At 37.5% G+C, this 19,898-nt stretch overlaps 2 protein-coding genes and 1 long non-coding RNA gene across 4 annotated transcripts; 1 reads left to right on the top strand and 2 right to left on the bottom strand.

Moving 5' to 3' along the window:
• The first annotated feature begins 1,261 nt into the window (after positions 1-1,261).
• LOC105281326 lies at positions 1,262-3,339 on the top strand. 2 transcript variants are annotated; one of them, XR_894287.3, is made up of 3 exons: positions 1,262-1,622; positions 2,893-3,003; positions 3,247-3,339. It is a non-coding gene; the product is annotated as an uncharacterized LOC105281326 (long non-coding RNA). The 2 variants fall into 2 exon arrangements; XR_003406386.1 differs by lacking the exon at positions 3,247-3,339 and having other exon boundaries at positions 1,271-1,622; positions 2,893-3,227.
• Positions 1,777-5,783, bottom strand: LOC105281327 (valacyclovir hydrolase). The gene is made up of 5 exons (XM_011342462.2): positions 5,316-5,783; positions 5,098-5,188; positions 3,222-3,542; positions 2,867-3,122; positions 1,777-2,792 (listed from the first exon to the last, which is right to left on the bottom strand). Exons 1-5 carry the CDS (start codon positions 5,340-5,342, stop codon positions 2,699-2,701), a joined length of 789 nt encoding a protein of 262 aa, XP_011340764.1. The 5' UTR covers positions 5,343-5,783; the 3' UTR covers positions 1,777-2,698.
• A 134-nt stretch (positions 5,784-5,917) lies between these two features.
• Positions 5,918-11,078, bottom strand: LOC105281330. Its single transcript, XM_011342468.3, has 9 exons — positions 10,877-11,078; positions 10,676-10,766; positions 9,834-10,154; positions 9,478-9,730; positions 9,305-9,395; positions 8,040-8,178; positions 7,241-7,558; positions 6,872-7,142; positions 5,918-6,811 (listed from the first exon to the last, which is right to left on the bottom strand). Exons 1-9 carry the CDS (start codon positions 10,901-10,903, stop codon positions 6,721-6,723), a joined length of 1,602 nt encoding a protein of 533 aa, XP_011340770.2. The 5' UTR covers positions 10,904-11,078; the 3' UTR covers positions 5,918-6,720.
• Positions 11,079-19,898: the final 8,820 nt, after the last annotated feature.

Below are 19,898 nucleotides of genomic sequence, written 5' to 3'. Positions count from 1 at the left end.
TGTAATGCTTCTATTGTATATTCATTTAAATGTTTTGAAAAAGTACTTTATAATTAATTTCGCATACTTTTCAACCAAATTTTCAAAATAGTTTATGACGGACATAAAGCTGTACAAATGTTCGATTTAAAATATCATTTCTTTAATTTAAAATACCATTTCTTAATTTAAAATGTCATTTCTTAATTTAAAATATCATTTTTGCAATTTATCTCGATATTGAATCATACACTTCAATTGTCTTTGTCCGGCATTATTATCCGCTAAGAGACTTGTATTAAAGTCGATACCCGACTTCGAGATACGGCTGTCGAGCGAAAAGGTCACACGATGTTACGTGGCGAGACGGCCCTGTCACATATCAGGGTTTTGTCAACGGTGCGTTATTGCCATTTTTCCGTCGCAATCTCATGCTTAATTAACTTTAATTACTTAATCACCGGACTTTGGAGCGAAATAATACGTAGCGAGAGGCGCACGCGTGCACGCATATATGCGTATACGCACCCCGCGGGCCACTCTCCTTATTCTTTCCGCGGGGCGCACCCCGCGGCCACTCTCCTTATTCTTTCCGCGGGGCGCACCCCGCGGGCCACTCTCCTTATTGTAGGATAATTGAGTGGCCAAGGTTTTGGGATACAAAGATACTGTATTTCATACGGTGTGAATCGTAGCTCGGTCGAAGAGAGACTGCCTAATACGCCCGGTTTCTTTATAAAAACGGCGGAATTACAATCCGTCGCCGATTCGGCGGCTCGTCTGATATTCGAGCAAAGCTATGCCGCGCTGACCGGTATCGTTTGTTATTATATCGGCGGCGCTCGAATTATTTTTATCGCTTACATCAAACGCCACGGCGTCTTAAACTCTCACATTATTCTTTCCGCGGGGCGCGGTTTTAGTTTCACCGATTCGGCAGCATGACCCCACCCGTGGGGCATTCTGCCCGGTCTCGACAGGGATGCACGGCACTTTTATTGGACGAGCGCAGTCCGGGTGGGGGGGGGGGGGGGCCGAACCTCCTGGGGGCAGGGGCCCACAGGGGGACGTAGGTCGTACAAAATCACCCTTTTTAGCCGGGAGCGTGGAACCGGCGGAGAGTCCTGACGTAATGCGCCTTTTAGTTCCAGGACTCTTTGTGAGCGGTTTGGTTGGTGGGATAAAAAAAAAACTTATTTTTCTTACACTAATATTTTTAACCCTTGTTCCGTACTTTTTTATATATCGCTTTTTTTTATTATGATTTCGTTTGGGTTTTTCGCGGCGTCGTACGTCACTGGGCTATTGTCGCCGTTTCGTTGTTTTTCCCGAGTCGCGCGGCGCGAACGCGAGCTCGTAGCCCACCAGAACGAGTCCATACGGGCATGCGAACAGAAGCGGAAGCAGCCCAAGTATATTTTTATATAGTGCGATTAGTGGACTGTAAAAGGTAAAATCGTTTGTGCTCTATATAATAAGTAAAACGAAACTCAAAATATTTTCTCGCCCCACCTGGAAATACGTGGAGACGAGGGCGTCATTACAGACGCGGCGGATCGACACGACACAGGGTCGTGGCTCGATTGCATCGAAAGGTGCGACACCGCGCACGAGGCACGGAAGCTTCACAAAACAACCCTAAAGTAAGGAAGGTTATATTGTATAGAGATCCTATAACAGAGAACGATGTGGCGTCCCATGGTGGAGTCCATCCTGAATTCCTTCCCCGAGATTTTCCATTGTTCAAGTTTCGCTCAATCAAAAGTCGTAATCTTAAGGGAACAAGACAAAACTTCCATAAATAGATATTTTCTTTTATTTCTTTGCATTTTAGAAAAAATTATATAATATATTATATTTCGTACATGGATTGGAAATAGTTTAGATCGAATAATTTTGTTTAATTCCGTGACCGGAATCTCGCGACCTCCCCTTGTTAGAGCGGTATTCATAGTCGGAATTTAATATAGAATAATCGAATATCACTTATGTGTAACTTGAAGTATATGCACAACATATTATAATATGCAAACAGTTTGTATTTATATAGTCCACTTTTTAAATTAGACCTACTGTGTCGCGAACTTCGTTGATAATTACACGTAGCATTTTTACATTTGGAAACATATACATTTTAAATAAAAATATACGTTTATACTTATAATCACAGAAGAAAGTGTTCCTGCCCAATTATAAGTTTACGAGTTTTGCATACATTCAAATACAGCTCAAAACAGGAGACATATACTTCTTAATAAAATTTTATTTCATGTTAAAAGGTTCGAACAATTCTTTCAACAAATCGATTTGATATTTCTAAGCAAATATTGTCACCAGGATAAACAATATATAAAATATTGTAAACAAATGTTTTATGTATTTATAACGATGTAATCAGATGTAATCTGCAAAAAGTTTCCTTGCTTCTCACTTTGTCCATTTTTAATTTTCGATGTGAATTCCAATGACAATTTTTCTATATGTAATAATTGCACTGCACATATACGTTTTAAAAATATTTCTCTCTGAGTAAATGAGAAATATAGACAAACGTTTCTAATTTATTTTTCTTTAAACCTTCTCTCCATTTTTTACTATAGTGTCTTTTTCTTGTTAAACTCAAATCTAACAAATACCTAATTAGCGCATTATAATACATATATATACAGACGTATAAGTATGTATGGTAAATATTTTGTAAAATATTTTTTCCAATTTTTTATTTTTCCAAAAGGAACTCTGCTATCCTCTTATTAAACTCGTCGAGATATGTATTCAAATCATCAGGCGTATCACTCTGAAAAAAGTATATCCTGAAATATAACATAAGGAAAATTAATAAATCATCATTGGAGATTATTTTTATTATTTCAATCTATAAACATACGTTGAATTGGCAATATTCTGTTTCAGATGCAATGGCTGATCTGGTACGAGTAAACTATTGTCAGATATATGAAAAATCAACGTTGGGCATTTTATTTTCAGTAACTCCTGCTTGCACAAGTCACCATTTTGCTTGTGGTACAATCTAAACATAGTGTCTAACCATCTCGACATAGTCTGTTTGATGTAATCTTCACCATAAAATGTCGTCATAACTTTCTTCATATAGTTTATAACCTTGTCAATGACCACTGTAGCTAGACGACAATATTTCATGAAGAGTTATTTTATAAAATAACTTAAAACAAAATCCTCTTATGTTAGCTTCGAATACTGAAAATATACATAATGTGTACCTTGGAGTGGTTTGATCTCATCTAGATGTACGTATGATTTGGCATCTAAAACAATCATCTTGCGGATGCTCTCCGGATACATGGCGGCGAGGAAAAGCGCCGTGACTGCACCATCGAACATGCCGATTAAGGAGAATTTCGAATAGCCCAGGGTCTTCATCAGACTGTGGGCCCATGTAGCATCACGCTGATAGAAATCATCCGGGAAAGTTCTATCGGGTGGCCATGATTTTCCATAACCGGGTGGATCCCACGCTACTAGGGTCAACTTCTCTATGTCCAGGTCTTCAATCTGGGTCGCGAAACTCAACCGTGCCATTCCTGAAACATACATCCAGCTTAGAAATAATAAATTTTACTTCAGATTTTTTCTTTCATCAAATCAATATTTGTGATATTTTACTCAAAAATAAAACTTAACAAAACTTAACGGAACTGTTAACATTATTGCCAATGTAGTTACATACATATTCGTCGCCCATAACGACACAGCGATAGTCGGTAACAATAAAGTATCACTGAGTACCCATACAGCACGAAAACATTTCAGAAATATTTCAGAAGTATTTCATCTGACAGATGAAAGCATCTCATAAATATTGCAAAATGTTTCTGCAACAGTTATGAGACAACTCCGGAATAGCAAAATGTCCGCGACACCTGCATTCAAAACCTTATAGAAAGGTTGCTGAAAGGTATAGATCAATCTGCAACCTTTCTGAAATATTGCCGAAAGATTATTAAAATAGCTGAAATCTTTTTGATATATTACTAAAGGTTAATTGAAATAATTTTGAAACTTTCCTATGATGTTGCACACAAATTACAAAGCTCTTATTAAAATAAATTGAAAATACTTCAGAAATTATATTTAAATTTATTATACGAGTATTCAGAAGATTGCAAATACTAAAAAGTTATAATAAAAATTATGTATAAAATGTATTTATTATTTTTATTGTACGTTTTTATTTAATATTTGCAATCTAATTAATATAATAAATATGATTTCTGAAATATGCTTAATGAAAAAAATACATAATATATATAAGATGTATATAGATATGTATATATATCTATATATATAAGATATATAGATATACACATACATAGCTAAACCAAGTATTCACCAAGTTTCCCTTTAAAAAGCGTGAATTGTTGGCACATTGACAAAGAGCCATTCTTACATTATATATTTTCCTTTTTCTTCCTCCAAATAGTTGATTAAAAGGAAAGAATTATATAGATATATAATTCTCTGTTCAACCAACACTTATATTTGAAAGAAAAAAAGGATACGTGAAGATAATGCATTTTTTTGTCAACTGGTTAGCTTCACTAAAGATCGAATACTTGGTCTAGGTATATATATATATATATAATTTTACTTTTTACAATATTCACATTTTTTCAAATTTATTGCATGTGGTAGGTTTTAGAAACATTTCTGTTGCAACATTTCATATGACATTGCGGAATCCTTTCAGAAATGTTGCATATGAAATGTGAAATCTTAAAATGATTTTAAAACCTTCCTGAAAGCTTTCTGTATTAATCGGTGCTGTATGTAATAATATAAAGAGGATGCCTAATCAAAATTACCCAATTAAAAAATATTTGAGAAATGAACGCATCTATCTTTCCCTCTTAACGATCAGGAACTAAATAACAGAGAAAACAAACTATTGTGTTTAATATTAAAAAGTGCAAATGTTACGTCTGTGTGCGTGTATTTATTGAATCGAATTCGAAGGATGGTAACAAATGCCATTAAATATTAAAACATCGAATGCACAAAATGCGTTATCTTACTGCAACAACTTTTCGCCGTTTACGATGCTGTTTATTATACGTGACGATACAAACGATCACTCACCTAATAATTCAGGCAGCAATAGCACCGGATGATCGCCCGTGCCGACTCGAATGAAATTAATCTCTACGTCGCCTATTTGAATCTTTCCCTCCTGTAAAATGATCCTTTATTTAACGAGACTGCTGGGATGAAACGTGACTTGGCAGATAATACTCGATGGATATGCGCTATTTTATATTTGGCCTGCAGTATGAAACAAATTTTCATGCACAGTTTACCTCCACCTTACGAGCTTCGCTTCCCATAATTAATAATTATCAAACGACAAATCACTAAAGATAATTAAGGCACTTGTACACGTCTTAAACACTCTCGATATATTGTACGTATAGCTTCTGACAAACAACTTATAACTCCATCATGCGGGAAATTCGATGTCCTTTATTGTGTGAAGTATATCTGTTATTGTTGTCATTACATGTTTTGACATACTCCATATTTGTTGGGCGATATATTAATTGTCTTTGTTCACTGTCGCTTGAAATTATAGGAAGGTAGTATTACTAACGGGTAAGAATTTAATTTTGTTTTTTTACATTCCTCGGATTTTATAATTTCTATAATATGTAATATTTAAAAAATTTTTTTATATTGCGTAGTAAGACTGATTCATGCAATTTCTAATTTATTACTAATTTAGTAAGCAAATAAACTATTTATATTTATCATCTCAAAATAATTTATTTTTTCAGGTAAGTTGAAGAAAGGATCTTTTAAAGCGGACAGGATCATACATTCCTTTGCCCATGAAGGATCGATAACTGAAAGGGATATTTAATGTATACAATTATAGAATTGTGATTAATAAAAAGATAACATCTTAATAAAAAGATAACATTTTAATAAAAAAATCTTAAAAGATTACAATCTTAATAAAAGATTACATTGTTGCTTTTATGTCATATTATACAATACAATTACATGTCATTTTATACAATACAATTACAACCATGTAATTGTATTGTATAATATGACATGTAAATATTTATATGGTATTATGCGTGTACAGTTCTAAAATATTTATCTCTGAATATATGAGAAATAGAAAAACATTTCCATAATGAGATTAGATATATTTAACTTTTAGAAAAGTGTTCATAATCGTCTTAGAAATTCTTATCTGACAAGGGCATGTAATAATAACTTATTTACATAAATAACAATTTATTTCACATAGAAGAGATCAAACAATTCTTTCAAAAATTAATTGTTTTCTTTCTAAGCGAATATTGTCAAAACCGTAAACAATATAATACATAAACTTCTTTGAACAATAGTTTTATAACTTGTAATGTGCTTTATAACGATGTATTCAATTGTTCAATCAACGAAAAGTTTTCTTCGTTCTTACTTGGTCATTTTAACTCTTTTTTGTAGATTCCAATAAAAATAATTTTGTATGCAAGTGGAATAAGTGCACTGCACTTTATTCTTCTTCAAACTATTTCTCAATTAGTTTCTACTGTACTGGCCTATACAATAGCACTCTTTTTGTTTTCGAATTCATAAATTCGAAAACAAAAAATTATACTCAAATCTAACAAATTACTCATCACACTATAATGTATAAATATGTATAACCATGTATGTTAATATCTTTCTAAAACATTTTTATCTCATTTTTTATTCTTCTAAGAGGAAGTCTGATATCACCTTATTGTACTCCATGGTCTCTGACAAGAGAGTACAATTGTCAATCTCAAAAATGTGTAGCCTATAATACAATACAAGGAAATCATCACTTATTTTTATTATTTAAAATCTATAAACATACCTTGAGTTGACGATATTCTGTTTCAGGCGCAATGGCTGATCTGGTACGAAAAATCTATCCCCAGATGCATGAAGGATCAACGTTGGGCACTTTATTTTCGGCAATATCTCCTGGCACAGATTACCATTCTGCTGGTTGTACAATCTTCGCATAGCGTCCAACCATTCCGCCCTAATGAATCCTAAATAATCCAAATCAGGGATTTGCGTGGACAAACTCCCAGCGTTTTCTAACTTTTTCTTGAAAACCTTTATCCTAGCGGCGTTTATACCTAAACAACAATATTTCACGAAGAGTTATTTTATGAAGTAAGTTACAAAAACGATTCTCTTCAGCTTCGAATACTGAAAGTAATATAATGTATCGTACGTTTATATCTTTCGATCTCATCCGGGTGTATGTATGATCTTGCACCGAGAACGATCATCTTGAGGATGTCCTCAGGATACGTGGCGGCGAGCAAAAGCGCCGTGGTACCGCCATCGCCATAGCCGACCAAGGAAAATTTCGAGTAGCCCAGAGTCTTCATAAAACTGTGGGCCCAAATGGCATCGCGGTGAAAGTAATTATTCGGGAAAGTCCTATCGGGTGGCCGTGATCTTCCACAACCGGGAGGATCCCATGCTACTATAGTCAGCCTCTCCGTGTCCAGATTTACGATCTGCGATTTGAAAGTCCGTGTCCCTCCTGAAACATATCGTACATCCAGTTTAAAGAACAATAAATTTTACTGCTTTCTTTTCATGATGTTAACGTTTATGTTATTTTGCTGATATTAATACAGCTTAATAAAACTGTTGGAATCGCCATTGCGATTTTATACGCACTTATAGCGCATAATTCATTACACAGTGATAATTGATAACAATAAAATATCACAAAGAGGGTAATCGAAATTATCCGGTGAAAAATTGAGGAAAGAACGCAGTTATCTTTTTCTCGTTTTTAGCAATTAGGAATTAAAAAACAGAGAAAACACGCTACTGTACTTATTATTAGATGGTTCAAATGTTACGTCGGTGCGTATGTTCATCAAATCGAATTCGAAAGCTGGGAACAAATACCACTAAAACATGGAATATATAAAATGCGTTATTTCGGTGCGTAAACTTTGTGCCGTTTACTTTGTCATTTATTATTCTATGTAATAATACAAGCGATTACTGACCTAGTGCGTCAGGCAGAAATAGCACCGGATGATTGCCCGTGCCGATTCTAGCAAAATAGATATGTACGTCGGCCACCTTAATCTTTTGCGTCTGTAAAACGGTCGTTTGTTTACCGAAATGGTTGGGATGAATCGTGACTTAGCAAATGATACGGATACATGTCATATTACATTCGTACTACGACGTAAAACGAGTTTTTACGAACATTTTACCTCAACGGGAGGAACCTTGCTCGCCATAGTCGAAAATTGTCAAATGTCAGATTACTAAAACTGAAACTCCTTTAAACGTCTTGAACGCTCTCCATATACGTGTAGTGTGCGAAAAGCAAGTCTAAAATCCTCTCAGTGCCCTTTATTGTGCGAAATCCAATGTCTATTATTGTTGTCATTACACGTGTTGACATACCATGTACGTAGTACGTTATATTCTCTTTCTCCATTATCATTTGAAATTAGTGACGTAGCTATTAACGGAAAACAATTTAATTTTGTTTACTTAACTTCCTCGGATTTTATAATTGCTGTAATAATATATATTTTTATTTTTTTTGCCTACCAAACTGATTAATGGGACTTATAATTTATTAGTAATGAGATAAGCTATTTATAGTTGTAATCTCAAACTAATTCATTTCTCCAGTTAAGTTGAAAAACCGGTCTTTCAAAGCGACCGCGATCCTTTATACCTTTATCTACGACAAGTCGCTGGCTGAAATGGACAGTTAATGCATTCAAGGAAGTGAACCGGAAATACATAAGAAAATACATCCCAATTGGAATACGTTGAAATATCTCAAAGTAGAAGACATATATTTTTCTTACCACTTTATTTCATATTGAAGAGTCAAGCACTTTTTTAAAGAAATTGAATTTGTCTTTCTAAGCATATATTGTCAAAACAATAAACGATACATAAAATGTTTTAAACAACAGTTTTAAAACTTATAATATACTTTATAACGATGTACAGATATAATCAGCAAAAAGTGTCCTTTCTTGTTACTTTGGTCATTTTAAGTTTTTGTTTTGTTATACATTCCAATGTACAACGAAATGAAAATAATTTTGTATGCGATAAGTGCATTGCACTTTATTCCTTTTGAAATTCTCTCTCTATCAGTTTCTATTATATTGGTCTACAATAACGCTCTTTTTGTTTTTGAATCTATATACTCAAAACACAAATTGCTCATCACACTATAATATATAAATATATATACGTGTGATTAATATTTTTGTAAAACCTTTTTCCCAATTTTTTATTTTTGCAAGAGGAACTCTGTTATCACCCTCTGGAACTCTTTGGGGTGGATGGAAAGATCATTAGGTGTATCAGGCTCAAAATCGTATATCCTGAAACATAACATAAAGATAATTAATAAATCATCAAAGAAGAATTGTTTTATTACTTCAAATAATCTATCTATAAGCATACCTTGAGTTGGTAATATTCTGTTTCAAGTACAATGCGTGCTCTGGTGCAAATAATATATCCACAGATTTACGAAGGATCAACGTTGGGCACTTTATTTTCGGTAATGCCTGCTTGCACAGGTCACCATTCTGCTTGTTATGCAATTTTCGCATAGCGTCTAACCACTTCGACATAGTCTGTTTGATATAATTCAACTCATAAACTTGCAGCATACGGGTCCTTAAAGGTTCTGAGAAAGCAATGTTCGCCGTACCTAGACAACAACATTGCACGAAGAGTAATTTTATAAAATAAGTGAAAAAGAGATTATCTTGCGTTAACTTCGGATACTGAAAGTATTACATAATTTGTCGTACATTCATATACTTTGATCTCAGCTGGAGTTATACATGATCTTACATCGTAAACGATCATCTTGTGGATGCTCTCAGGATACGTGGCGGCGAGCCAAAGCGCCGTGATACCGCCATCAGCCATGCCGACTAAAGAGAATTTCGAGTAGCCCAGAGTCTTCATCAGACTGTAGGCCCACGTTGCATCACGCTGATAGAAATTATCCGGGAAAGTTCTATCGGGTGGCCGTGATTTTCCATAACCGGGTGCATCCCACGCCACTATGGTCAGCTTCTCTGTATCGAAACTTTCAATATGCGGCCCGAGATTCAACCATGCCGTTCCTGAAACATACAGCGAGTTTAAGAAATAAATTTTACTTCACATTACTTTTTTCTTTCATGAAGTCAACATTTCTCCTATTTTACTCAAAATTAATAAAGCTTAATAAGATTTAACTATTAGAATTATTGCTATTGCAGTTATACACACAATCATCGCATGCAATTCATAACGACATAGTAGTTATGAAGCGATAGTCGATAGTCAATAGTCGGGAACAATAAAGTAGTATGGAGTAATATTAATACAAAGAGGGTAATTGAAATTATCTGTTTAAAAATTGTTGGAGAAATAAACGCATCTTTACGTCGTAACAATCTATCTTTACGTCAGAAATTAAATAATAGAGAAAACAAGCTACTGTATTTATTATTAGAAAATTCAATTGCTACGTCAGTGCGTGTATTCATTGAATCGAAAAATGGCAACAAATAAAACATCGAATGCGTAAAATGCGCTACCTCACTGCAACAAATTTTGACCTTTACGTTTATTATACGTGATAATACAAACGATCTCACACCTAATAGTCCATACAGGAACAACACCGGATGATCACCCGTGCCGACTCGAACGAAATTGATGTCCACATCGCTCACCTGAATCTTTCGTTCCTGTCGAAAAATGATCTTTTGTTTAACGGGATGTATCGTGACAAATGATACGGTATGTGCTATTCTACATTTGGCCTGTAATCTGAAACGAGTTTTCACAGAAATTTTACCTCCTTATTACCAGACTGGCCTGCCATAATGAATAATTGTCAAACGAATCACTAAAGATAAACCACTTGTACACGTCTTGAACGCTCTCGACCTATTGTATGTGTCTAGTTTCCGACAAACAACTTATACTTCCATCATGCTGTGCGAAATGTGTTGTCTATTATTGTTTTCGTTACATGTGTTGATATACCATGTACGTTATGTAGTCTTGATATCCACTGTCATTTGAAATTAGTGACGTAGCTACTACCGAATGAGAATTCAATTTTGTTTAATTAAATTCCTCGGATTTTATAATTTCTATAATATATAATATTTAAAAAATGTTTTGTTTATATTGCGTAGTAAGACTGATTAATGGAATTTCTTATTTATTTCTAATTTAGTAATCAGATAAGACATTTATATTTATTATCTAAAAATAATTCATTTCTTTAGTTAATTTTAAAAAATGATCTTTTAAAGCGGACAAGATCATACATTCCTTTGTCCATAAAAGGGTGATAGTTGAAATGGATATTTAATGTATCCAATTGTAGAATCGCTGCTCTGATGTCATATGCTATTACGTCCATGATTCTTTCCTCTCGTGAGAAATATTGGGTTGGCCAAAAAGTAATTGCGTTTTTTTATATAAATAAAAGGCGAATTTTTCATGGGAAACAAAAACTTTATTAAACAATATATTGTCCATTTTGTTTGATTATCTTTTGCCATTTTTCAGGCAACTTCATGATTCCGCGCTCAAAAAAGTTCTTATCTTTTTCAGCAAAAAACAATTCCAACAACGATTTGATATCCTCATCAGCAGTCAAGGTTTTACCATTCAAGGCGTTTTGCAAAGAACGAAACGAATGGTAATCTGATGGTGCCAGGTCTGACGAATATGGTGGATGTGGTAACATCATGGTAACACATCCCATCCAAGCTGCAACAATTTTTCACGAGTGACCAAACTTGTACGTGGTCTAGCGTTATCATGGTGAAACACAACACCTTTGCGATTCACCAATTCTCGACGTTTCTGTTTGATGGCATCATTTCATTTATCCAGTTGACGACAGTATACGTCTGAATTAATGGTTTGATTCCTTGCAAGCAGCTCAAAATACACAGTCCCACCAGACTGACAGCATAATCTTTCTTTGGTGAATATCTGCTTTTCAAGTGCTTTCGGCAGGTTCATCACGCTTGCTCCACCATCTTTTTCGTTTGACGTTGTTGTAGACGATCCATTTTTCGTCGCCTGTTATACGTTTCAAAAATCGATCATTTTCCTCACGTTTCAAAAGAGAATCGCAGACGTCAATACGCTTAGTGAGATGAATTTCTTTGAGCTCATGTGGTACCCAAATATCGAGCTTACTAACGTATCCAAGTCGTTTTTAATGGTTTTCAATACTCGATTTCGATATGTTAAGATTCTCAGCAATCTCTCGTGTCGTTAAACGCCGATTCGAATCGATCAGTGCCTTTATTTTGTCATCATCGATTTCGATTGGCCTTCCTGAGCGTGGTGCATCTTTCACATTAAAATCTGCAGATCGAAATTTAGTAAACGAATTTTGACACTGCCGCAGTTTTAAAGCATCTTCGCCATATACATGACATAACTTTTTATGAGCTTGCACAGCGTTTTTCCCTTTTCGGAAGTAATAAAACAAAATATGAGGAAAATGTTCTTTTTGATTTTCCATTTTGAAATCGACGGCAAACAAACAATTGTTAACGAAATCGTGTACTTTCTTTTTCTAAAACAAGCTTGAACTGTGAGTTGTTAAGCTACATAATGAATTTGCGGTTTAGAATGAAGTTAGTTACATTTCAAGACATGTATGTCCATCTATTGGAAAAAAACGCAATTACTTTTTGGCCAACCCAATATAAAGATACATTTTTTTATTTATCTTGTCTCTATCCGCAATTCCTTCACGTATCCAGCAGCAGCAAGGAATTATCTATCTCAAATAATTCTTGCGGAAAACAAACATTCTGTGGAACTCACTGTGGAACTAACGCCAATTCGGTCTAGAAATAATTTTATTTATATTTATCATCATTATTATATCTGACATTATCATTGCAAAATTCTAAAAACTTATTTTATTTTTTCATTTTAGCGAGCGAGGCGTCGACGCTATCATTGGCCAGATGAGAGTCGGCAATCGCGGTCAGCAGTCGGATCGACCTTCGCAGTCGATAGTCTGATACGGGCTTCGGGGGCTCTATAGCTACCTCAGTTCTGTCCGCTCTGGAGTTGCCCGCGGACGTGCGGTGCAGCGCAGCGCGAACATCGACCCATCGACGTGGTTTGAATTAAATCTCTCGAGAGAGCGCGGCTATCTTTATTTGCATCGCTGCTCTGAGGCTGGTGATGTCACCGGCTCGGTGCTTGACGGATAACTTAAGGTGGAACGAGCTTACCTGAAGTGGTGCGTGCTGTAATAAGGATTGTTCGTTTGAAAAATAAATTCCGCGGATATATGGAGAGATAGAATTGGAAGCTCTGGTTGTTCAGCATAAAAGTGCAAATGTGCGATATAAAGTAAGTAGTAACGTTATAATTACAATTAAGCTAGTAATATTTGATAACGGTAGCTTTGTTTATGAAAGATTTAAAACGTAAAGTGCTTCTGAGGTAAGAGTGTGTAACGTATAATAAACACGAAATGCACGAGTTCGTGGAAATTATAGACTTTATTTTTAGAATATTCTAAAAATATCATAAAACAACGTAAACATTCACAACAGATGGGAATAGGGGGTGTTATTTATAATAGTAATAATAATGTCATTTACCGTTACCGTAATAATTAATCCGTTACGAATATATCGTCATGACGTATTTATAATTATGTATAAGTAAGATCTTTTCCTTTTTTATTTATTTTATAATAATTATTCGTATCTCTTCACACGCGACAATGATAATTATAATAGTGAAGACGATATCAATAATGATAAGAATCGTGTAACGTTAACCATAATAATGATAATAATAGTACCGATGCGTCTATATATGTGTCATGTGTGTATATGTATATATAAACAAATATAATATATATATATATATATTTATATTTATATCTCTATATATATATATAAATATATATATACATATATGTATCCTTATTTTCTTAAGAAGGGAATAGAGTCACAATGGCGCTAAACAATGTAATGCGATGCATTTCGCTTTTGTCGTTCTCCTCGCGATCAGAGTTCGCACTTCTATAAAGTCGTATTTTTTTAGCCAAAGATCTTAGGAGTAAGTTTTCGTAATAGTAAGTAGATAATAGTAAACGCACGTATATGTACAATCTCTTTTCCTTCTTTATCGTTGAATGCCATTTTAGTTGTTTTTTTTTCTTTCTTCGAATGCCGCGAGCGTGTTAGTAAGTTCGATTACGGCTCTCGCGCGCTGCTAATTCGCCCGATGGACGTGCTCCGAGGATCTTCGAGTCCTTCCTTTCACGACGCAGCGGTCATCGAACAATTAGGAACAAAAGTATATCGCACGATGGAGCACGACGAGCAAATGAAGAGTACCTTGAAGAAGCGCGGGCCTCTTGGGAAACGAAATCTGTATAGTTTTCCGTATCTTTAAGTTCTGCACACACATATACACAAGAGACTTATACATCCTGTACATGTACAAATATATCTTATATATATTTTATATATATAATATATATTTTTATTTTATACATCTCGTTTCGCGACAAAATCTCGAGAACAATCATCGCAGTAGGTGGATTTAATAAGACTAGTGGACCTTGATCGATTTCAACCCGAGGACTCGTGACTCGTTTCACCGATGTATCACCGAGCACTTTGATACTTACCGCGGAGCTCGCTAAGTGATCTCTCTATCCGGACTACGAGACGGCAACGCGAGAAGATACCCGGCAAAAAAAGCCGCGCGCGAGGGACCAGCGTCTACCGAGAAGCGTTTTCAATCCAATACTTTCTTCGCAGACACGCCTCATCCGGAGGTACTTCTCCCTAAAAGCTGGTCGTGCAGATGCCAATCGATCGGTCTCCTCTGCCTTTCCCTTCCTTTTCATCGTAATTTCTCACGAGAAGTTTCATTTCCGGCGGGGGGGGGGGGCACGTCACATCCACCGGGCGAGACTGGCGTGAAAAGAACGAGAGAAACGGAGTCTAAGACTACGGTATTTCTTCTTGTTTGGAAAAGTAGTTATATGCGTTCGCACTCTACAATGCGTTCTTCTCTTTTTCCTCTTTTTTTTTTTCTCCTGCCTGCGGCCCCTCGTACTCCGGTAGCACCCTCCGCGTGACGCGCGCGCAATTCGGGAATCGTTTATTATGTAAAACGCCAAACGCGATGCTGGCAGAGCGTAGAAAATAGATCTAATTAAACGACACACTATACAGGTACAGTTATTAAATAGGGAAATGTGACCACGCGCCGTGCGCCTTGCAGACCACTTTGCACTCGGGAAATAATCGGCGAGTTCGAACTAATGATTTAGCACTCGCAGGGAAGTATCCCGCACTCTCGAGTGTCTTTCTCGAGCCGACAGTATGCACAAACCGGGAACGGAACCAGAACGCGGAAAGCCAAACGCGTGAAATAATCACGAGATAAATAAGGGAGCTCTCGATAGCATACGTTAACGGTGACGTTAAGGTACCTACAAGATCGGTCGACCCTCCCCCGTTCGTTTTCCTCGGACACGCTTTTCTGTCGTTCGTTAAAGAGAGAGCATCGAGCTATCCGTCATCATCCGCGCATCATTTGCAAAACGGTCGTGCAACTGATATGCAGGCGAAACATCGCGCATCCTTAAACAGTCGGGCACACGATCGCACGATACGGGCCCGTTGTACCATAACAAAACGCTCGCGGCTACGTCCAGGTGGAAGCTTCATTCGGCATTGATCATCAGCGGGTATCACTACTTCGTTGATAAAAATCATAGGTTTAAATTTTGCAATGTTATAGTTCCACTTACAATTAGAGCGGCGAAAAAACAACACAAGGAACGCAAGAAGCTTTTCTTCGAGGGGAAAATCAACTTGTGGTGGTGCAACAGGCCCCCATACGTACGTCGCGGCCCTTCGTAAAACTCGATATGTACACACGGTTCAGCGATGTAATTAGCCGATCGCAAGCCGTCAGTAACAAGCAGCCAATGACATTTAACGATAGTTACAATAAAACGATCGTATAACAGTAATATACTATATAGATATATATACATACGCACAGGGATATGTGTATGTACATACATATATACACGTATCCTCTCTCCACTGCCCTTAGCGATAGTACATGATAATATAATCAGTCGTAACAGGTACGCAAAATTGTTTCTCGGTGAACTCGACTTGGTTGCATTCGACTCTCGAACGGAGTCTCGAGAAAATCTCTTTTTTTTCCGCTGACGAATTCACGCTGGCGAGAGAACGGAAAATGGGAGAAATGACGTAAACGGAACAGGGGAAATATGAAATAAGGGAGCTCGCAGTTTCGGAGCGACAGCAACGATAACACCGGTAAAACCGCGTGGTACATCAGCGGGGTGACACAGAAATGTAACGTTCTCCACAGTAACGTTCGCCTCGCTTGGCGCCTCTTCACGCGTTTCCCTGGGGAAAATCATCGTGCAAATTTGCCTCAATCACCGCGAATACAATTCTAATTGATACAGAATACAGTCGGTACTTTCAATCTTCGCAGTAATGAAAATTAAGCGCTTATGAACTTGAATCACACAACGTTCGACTTCACGCTAAACGTACAAGATCAGATAGACACGCAGATGAAAGCGCGCCATCGAGTTCGCGCGTAGAATGCGACGTATAGCCACATAGACCCACACACAGCACTTTAATTCAGTCGCTCGTCGATTGGCGGAAAAGGAGAAACAAGGATCGTCACGCCAGAATCGCAAAATCGCATCCTACTGCACGGAGGCGCGAGCTTCTGCCCTGACAATCTGCTCCGCGAATAAATAAACGCTGAGGAATGAGATTTTTATCGTTCATTCGCCTCTGCGAATCTCGCGCAAGTCTTAATTCGCAAATTAAAGTGGCTCATTTTCGCACGATCACGCAAAATTCACAAAAACTCGACGTCTCAGCATTCCTGAAAGAAATTTAAGACTCTGATAGCGCGTCGAATAATTTTCACATGCCGGACACATTGTGGAACACCATGCGCATATATAACACGTGCGTGTGTTTGCCGCATGAACGGTGCATGATTATTGTTTTTTACGATCATGTAATGCGTGCACGTACAGGATGGCCCTCGTGAAACTCGCGCTCTACGCACATATAGATGTCATCGCGATGTACTATCTATCTATGGAGGGTGTAAGACGCGCACATTTCTGTATCGGCACGACGCTGTTACTTCCAAATGCGTAAACGGGATGTCCGTGTCCATGCATGCGGTTGATCGAGTGATCGCATGTCGTTAGGTCGTTCTATGCAGGACAAATTATTGGAACCGAGAGACGTAACGCGATAGTCCTCTAACTCGACACGAAATGATTCGTTTGATCGCAATAGTCCTACGAATTTGCTACACTACGGAGAAAGCTCGAGAAATCAATTTCTTTCTTTCTTTCATCTTTTTCTTTTGTTACACTACAGAAAGTCATCGAGGAAGACCCTTTCTTCGTGAGAAAGAACGATGGTGCGAACGTATATGATCGTGGTGAATTTATTTAAATATATTCCTCTTCGTAAAAAACAGTCGAAGGTGCGTTCATTCGAGCGTAGGGTGCGAATCGAAGCGCGAGTTAATCTGCGAAAAACGATTTGAAACGTCTAAACAAGGCACAAGTCAAGACTGTTATCCGAAAATGTTATGGTCCGTGAGAGTTCGTGCGTGCGAAAAGGGAAGTCTTTTAAATTCCATTCTTCGCGCAGCCACCTTCTGCGTTCTTAGCGCGCTCGCAAGAACAGATCGCTTCTACAACTAAGGATAGATGGGTGCGACTTAACTCGCATCCCGAATCATCATTATCGTGTCACCCTCGTCGTATCGTAAAAGTGACAATCGTAATTGTATCGTACGGAGCATACGCGCGCGTAATGAGTTTCGCATTAATTTCGCCCGCGTGTCCTTCCACTTGTCGAGGATCATCACCTGCGCCGAACGTATGCTCCCCGCGTTTCGTAATAGCGATAGTAAAAGTGATAACGGTAATAGTGATGATTGCAACAGCGACAATAATGATAATGGCAATATAAGATCCTAATTAAAAGATTTAATAATCATCGTAATCATAATGATTGTAATAATATCATTAATAACCAACACTATAATGTATATGTATACACGTGTGTGTACAGGATATTCCGGAATTATCGAGATTTACTTTCATCCAGGAATTCTTCGATCTCGATGCGGAATCGAGTCTGTATCCTAGCGGTAATGACATTATTACTGCGTCGATGCCACTACGGAGATGTAAGCGGTTGAAGATGAAAGAATCTGAAAATCTCTCTTGGAATATTTGATACGATTTAAAAAATCCAGTTGCGAGGAGTAATATCTCGTTAAGTTCTCGTTAAAAATCGCCGACGGCCGAATCCATGTGTGAAAGTTGGCGACGATAGCCCTGGGACATCCTGTACATATTGTAGTGTTCTTCTTTTTATGTATATATGTATATTTATATATATTTATAATTATGTAATTATAATATGTATTATTTATAATTGTGTGTATATTATATATTTCATTATTATTTAACACATTCTTTTGTACAAGTAAATTAAGAATAAGTACAACTTGGTAGCAAAGAGAGATAGAATTATTATTCACTGTATATTTTAGTTTTTATATCATAGTGAGAAGAGAGAGATATATATCTTATTTCATTTATCATATAATATTCTTTCATTACTTTTATTATATGTTTCAGACCGCAATTCTGACGGTGCCGCCGTTCGGCTTCCGGAGATGCTCCTTGCCTCGAATCTCTCATCTACGCCTCTCTCCTTTCCGATACCCGATATGATTAGGCTCGCGATCCTCCGCGCTGCTCACCGTTGCCGCTATAATTCAGCTCGCTAGGGCAACGCGCGCGCGCACGTCTCCATCTCTAGAGAAGAGGTAGAAAAAACAGCGAAAACGACAAAATCCCGCGCAGGAATGCACAGACGGGCGATTATAACTATTAAATATTAACACGAGAGACACGTGAGTAGCCGCTCTCGATTCTGATTATCTTCGGGACGTCACGTGCGAGAGCGTGGTTTGTGGAGCGCGTGGCAGCGCGGACGATCGAAGCGGAAGCGTCTCGACGATCGCGTTTCCACGTAAAATGATTAATCTAGCTCTATGGAATCCTCCCTTCGAAAGAAATAACTCGCGAGTAATGTAATACCCACTTCCGGCACATCGTCGTTTCGCGATAGAGTTCTCCCTTCAAAAACCAATCCCCCCCCCCCGCTCCCCCGAATTTTTTTATCGTCTTTTGCTTGGCCGTTCTGTTCCGCTGTCGCGAACCGACGGAAAGGATTCACTTCCGGCGCCAGGTACAAGCAGGGTGTGGCTGTGATTCAGGCTTATACTAGACGGGAGTAAGAGCACACGTTTAAATTTATAGACACGTTTAAAGTTAACGCTCCTGCGCGCGTGGATGCAAGGTGCTTTTCATCGCGCTCCTCTTCAAAACGCATTCTCTCCCTCTTTGTTTCCAGCTTCGTGGCTGGCTTGCGCGATTCCTCGCAACGTCGTCATTACGACCCCGCTATCGGATTTTAATTTCGAGCCAATTGGCCGCGTTTCGCCCGGACTCTATTGCACGATCAGCCCCGGACGGGCTTGCCCGCGATCGAATTCACCGAATGCACGGTTCTCTCTATAGCAAGCTTGTGCAACTAGTTGGGGGCAAGAGATATGCGTCACATGTCTAAATGAGCGTATCGTGACGTATTGATATATATATATATATATATATATATAAATATATATATATATATAATACGCGTTATGGATTCCCTTGTTCGTATGCGATCGAGTTCCTTTCGCCCGAG

Source organism: Ooceraea biroi, chromosome 3 (assembly GCF_003672135.1).
Source record: "Ooceraea biroi isolate clonal line C1 chromosome 3, Obir_v5.4, whole genome shotgun sequence".
Lineage (NCBI taxonomy): Eukaryota > Metazoa > Arthropoda > Insecta > Hymenoptera > Formicidae > Ooceraea > Ooceraea biroi.
This window is presented reverse-complemented; position numbering and strand designations above follow the sequence as displayed.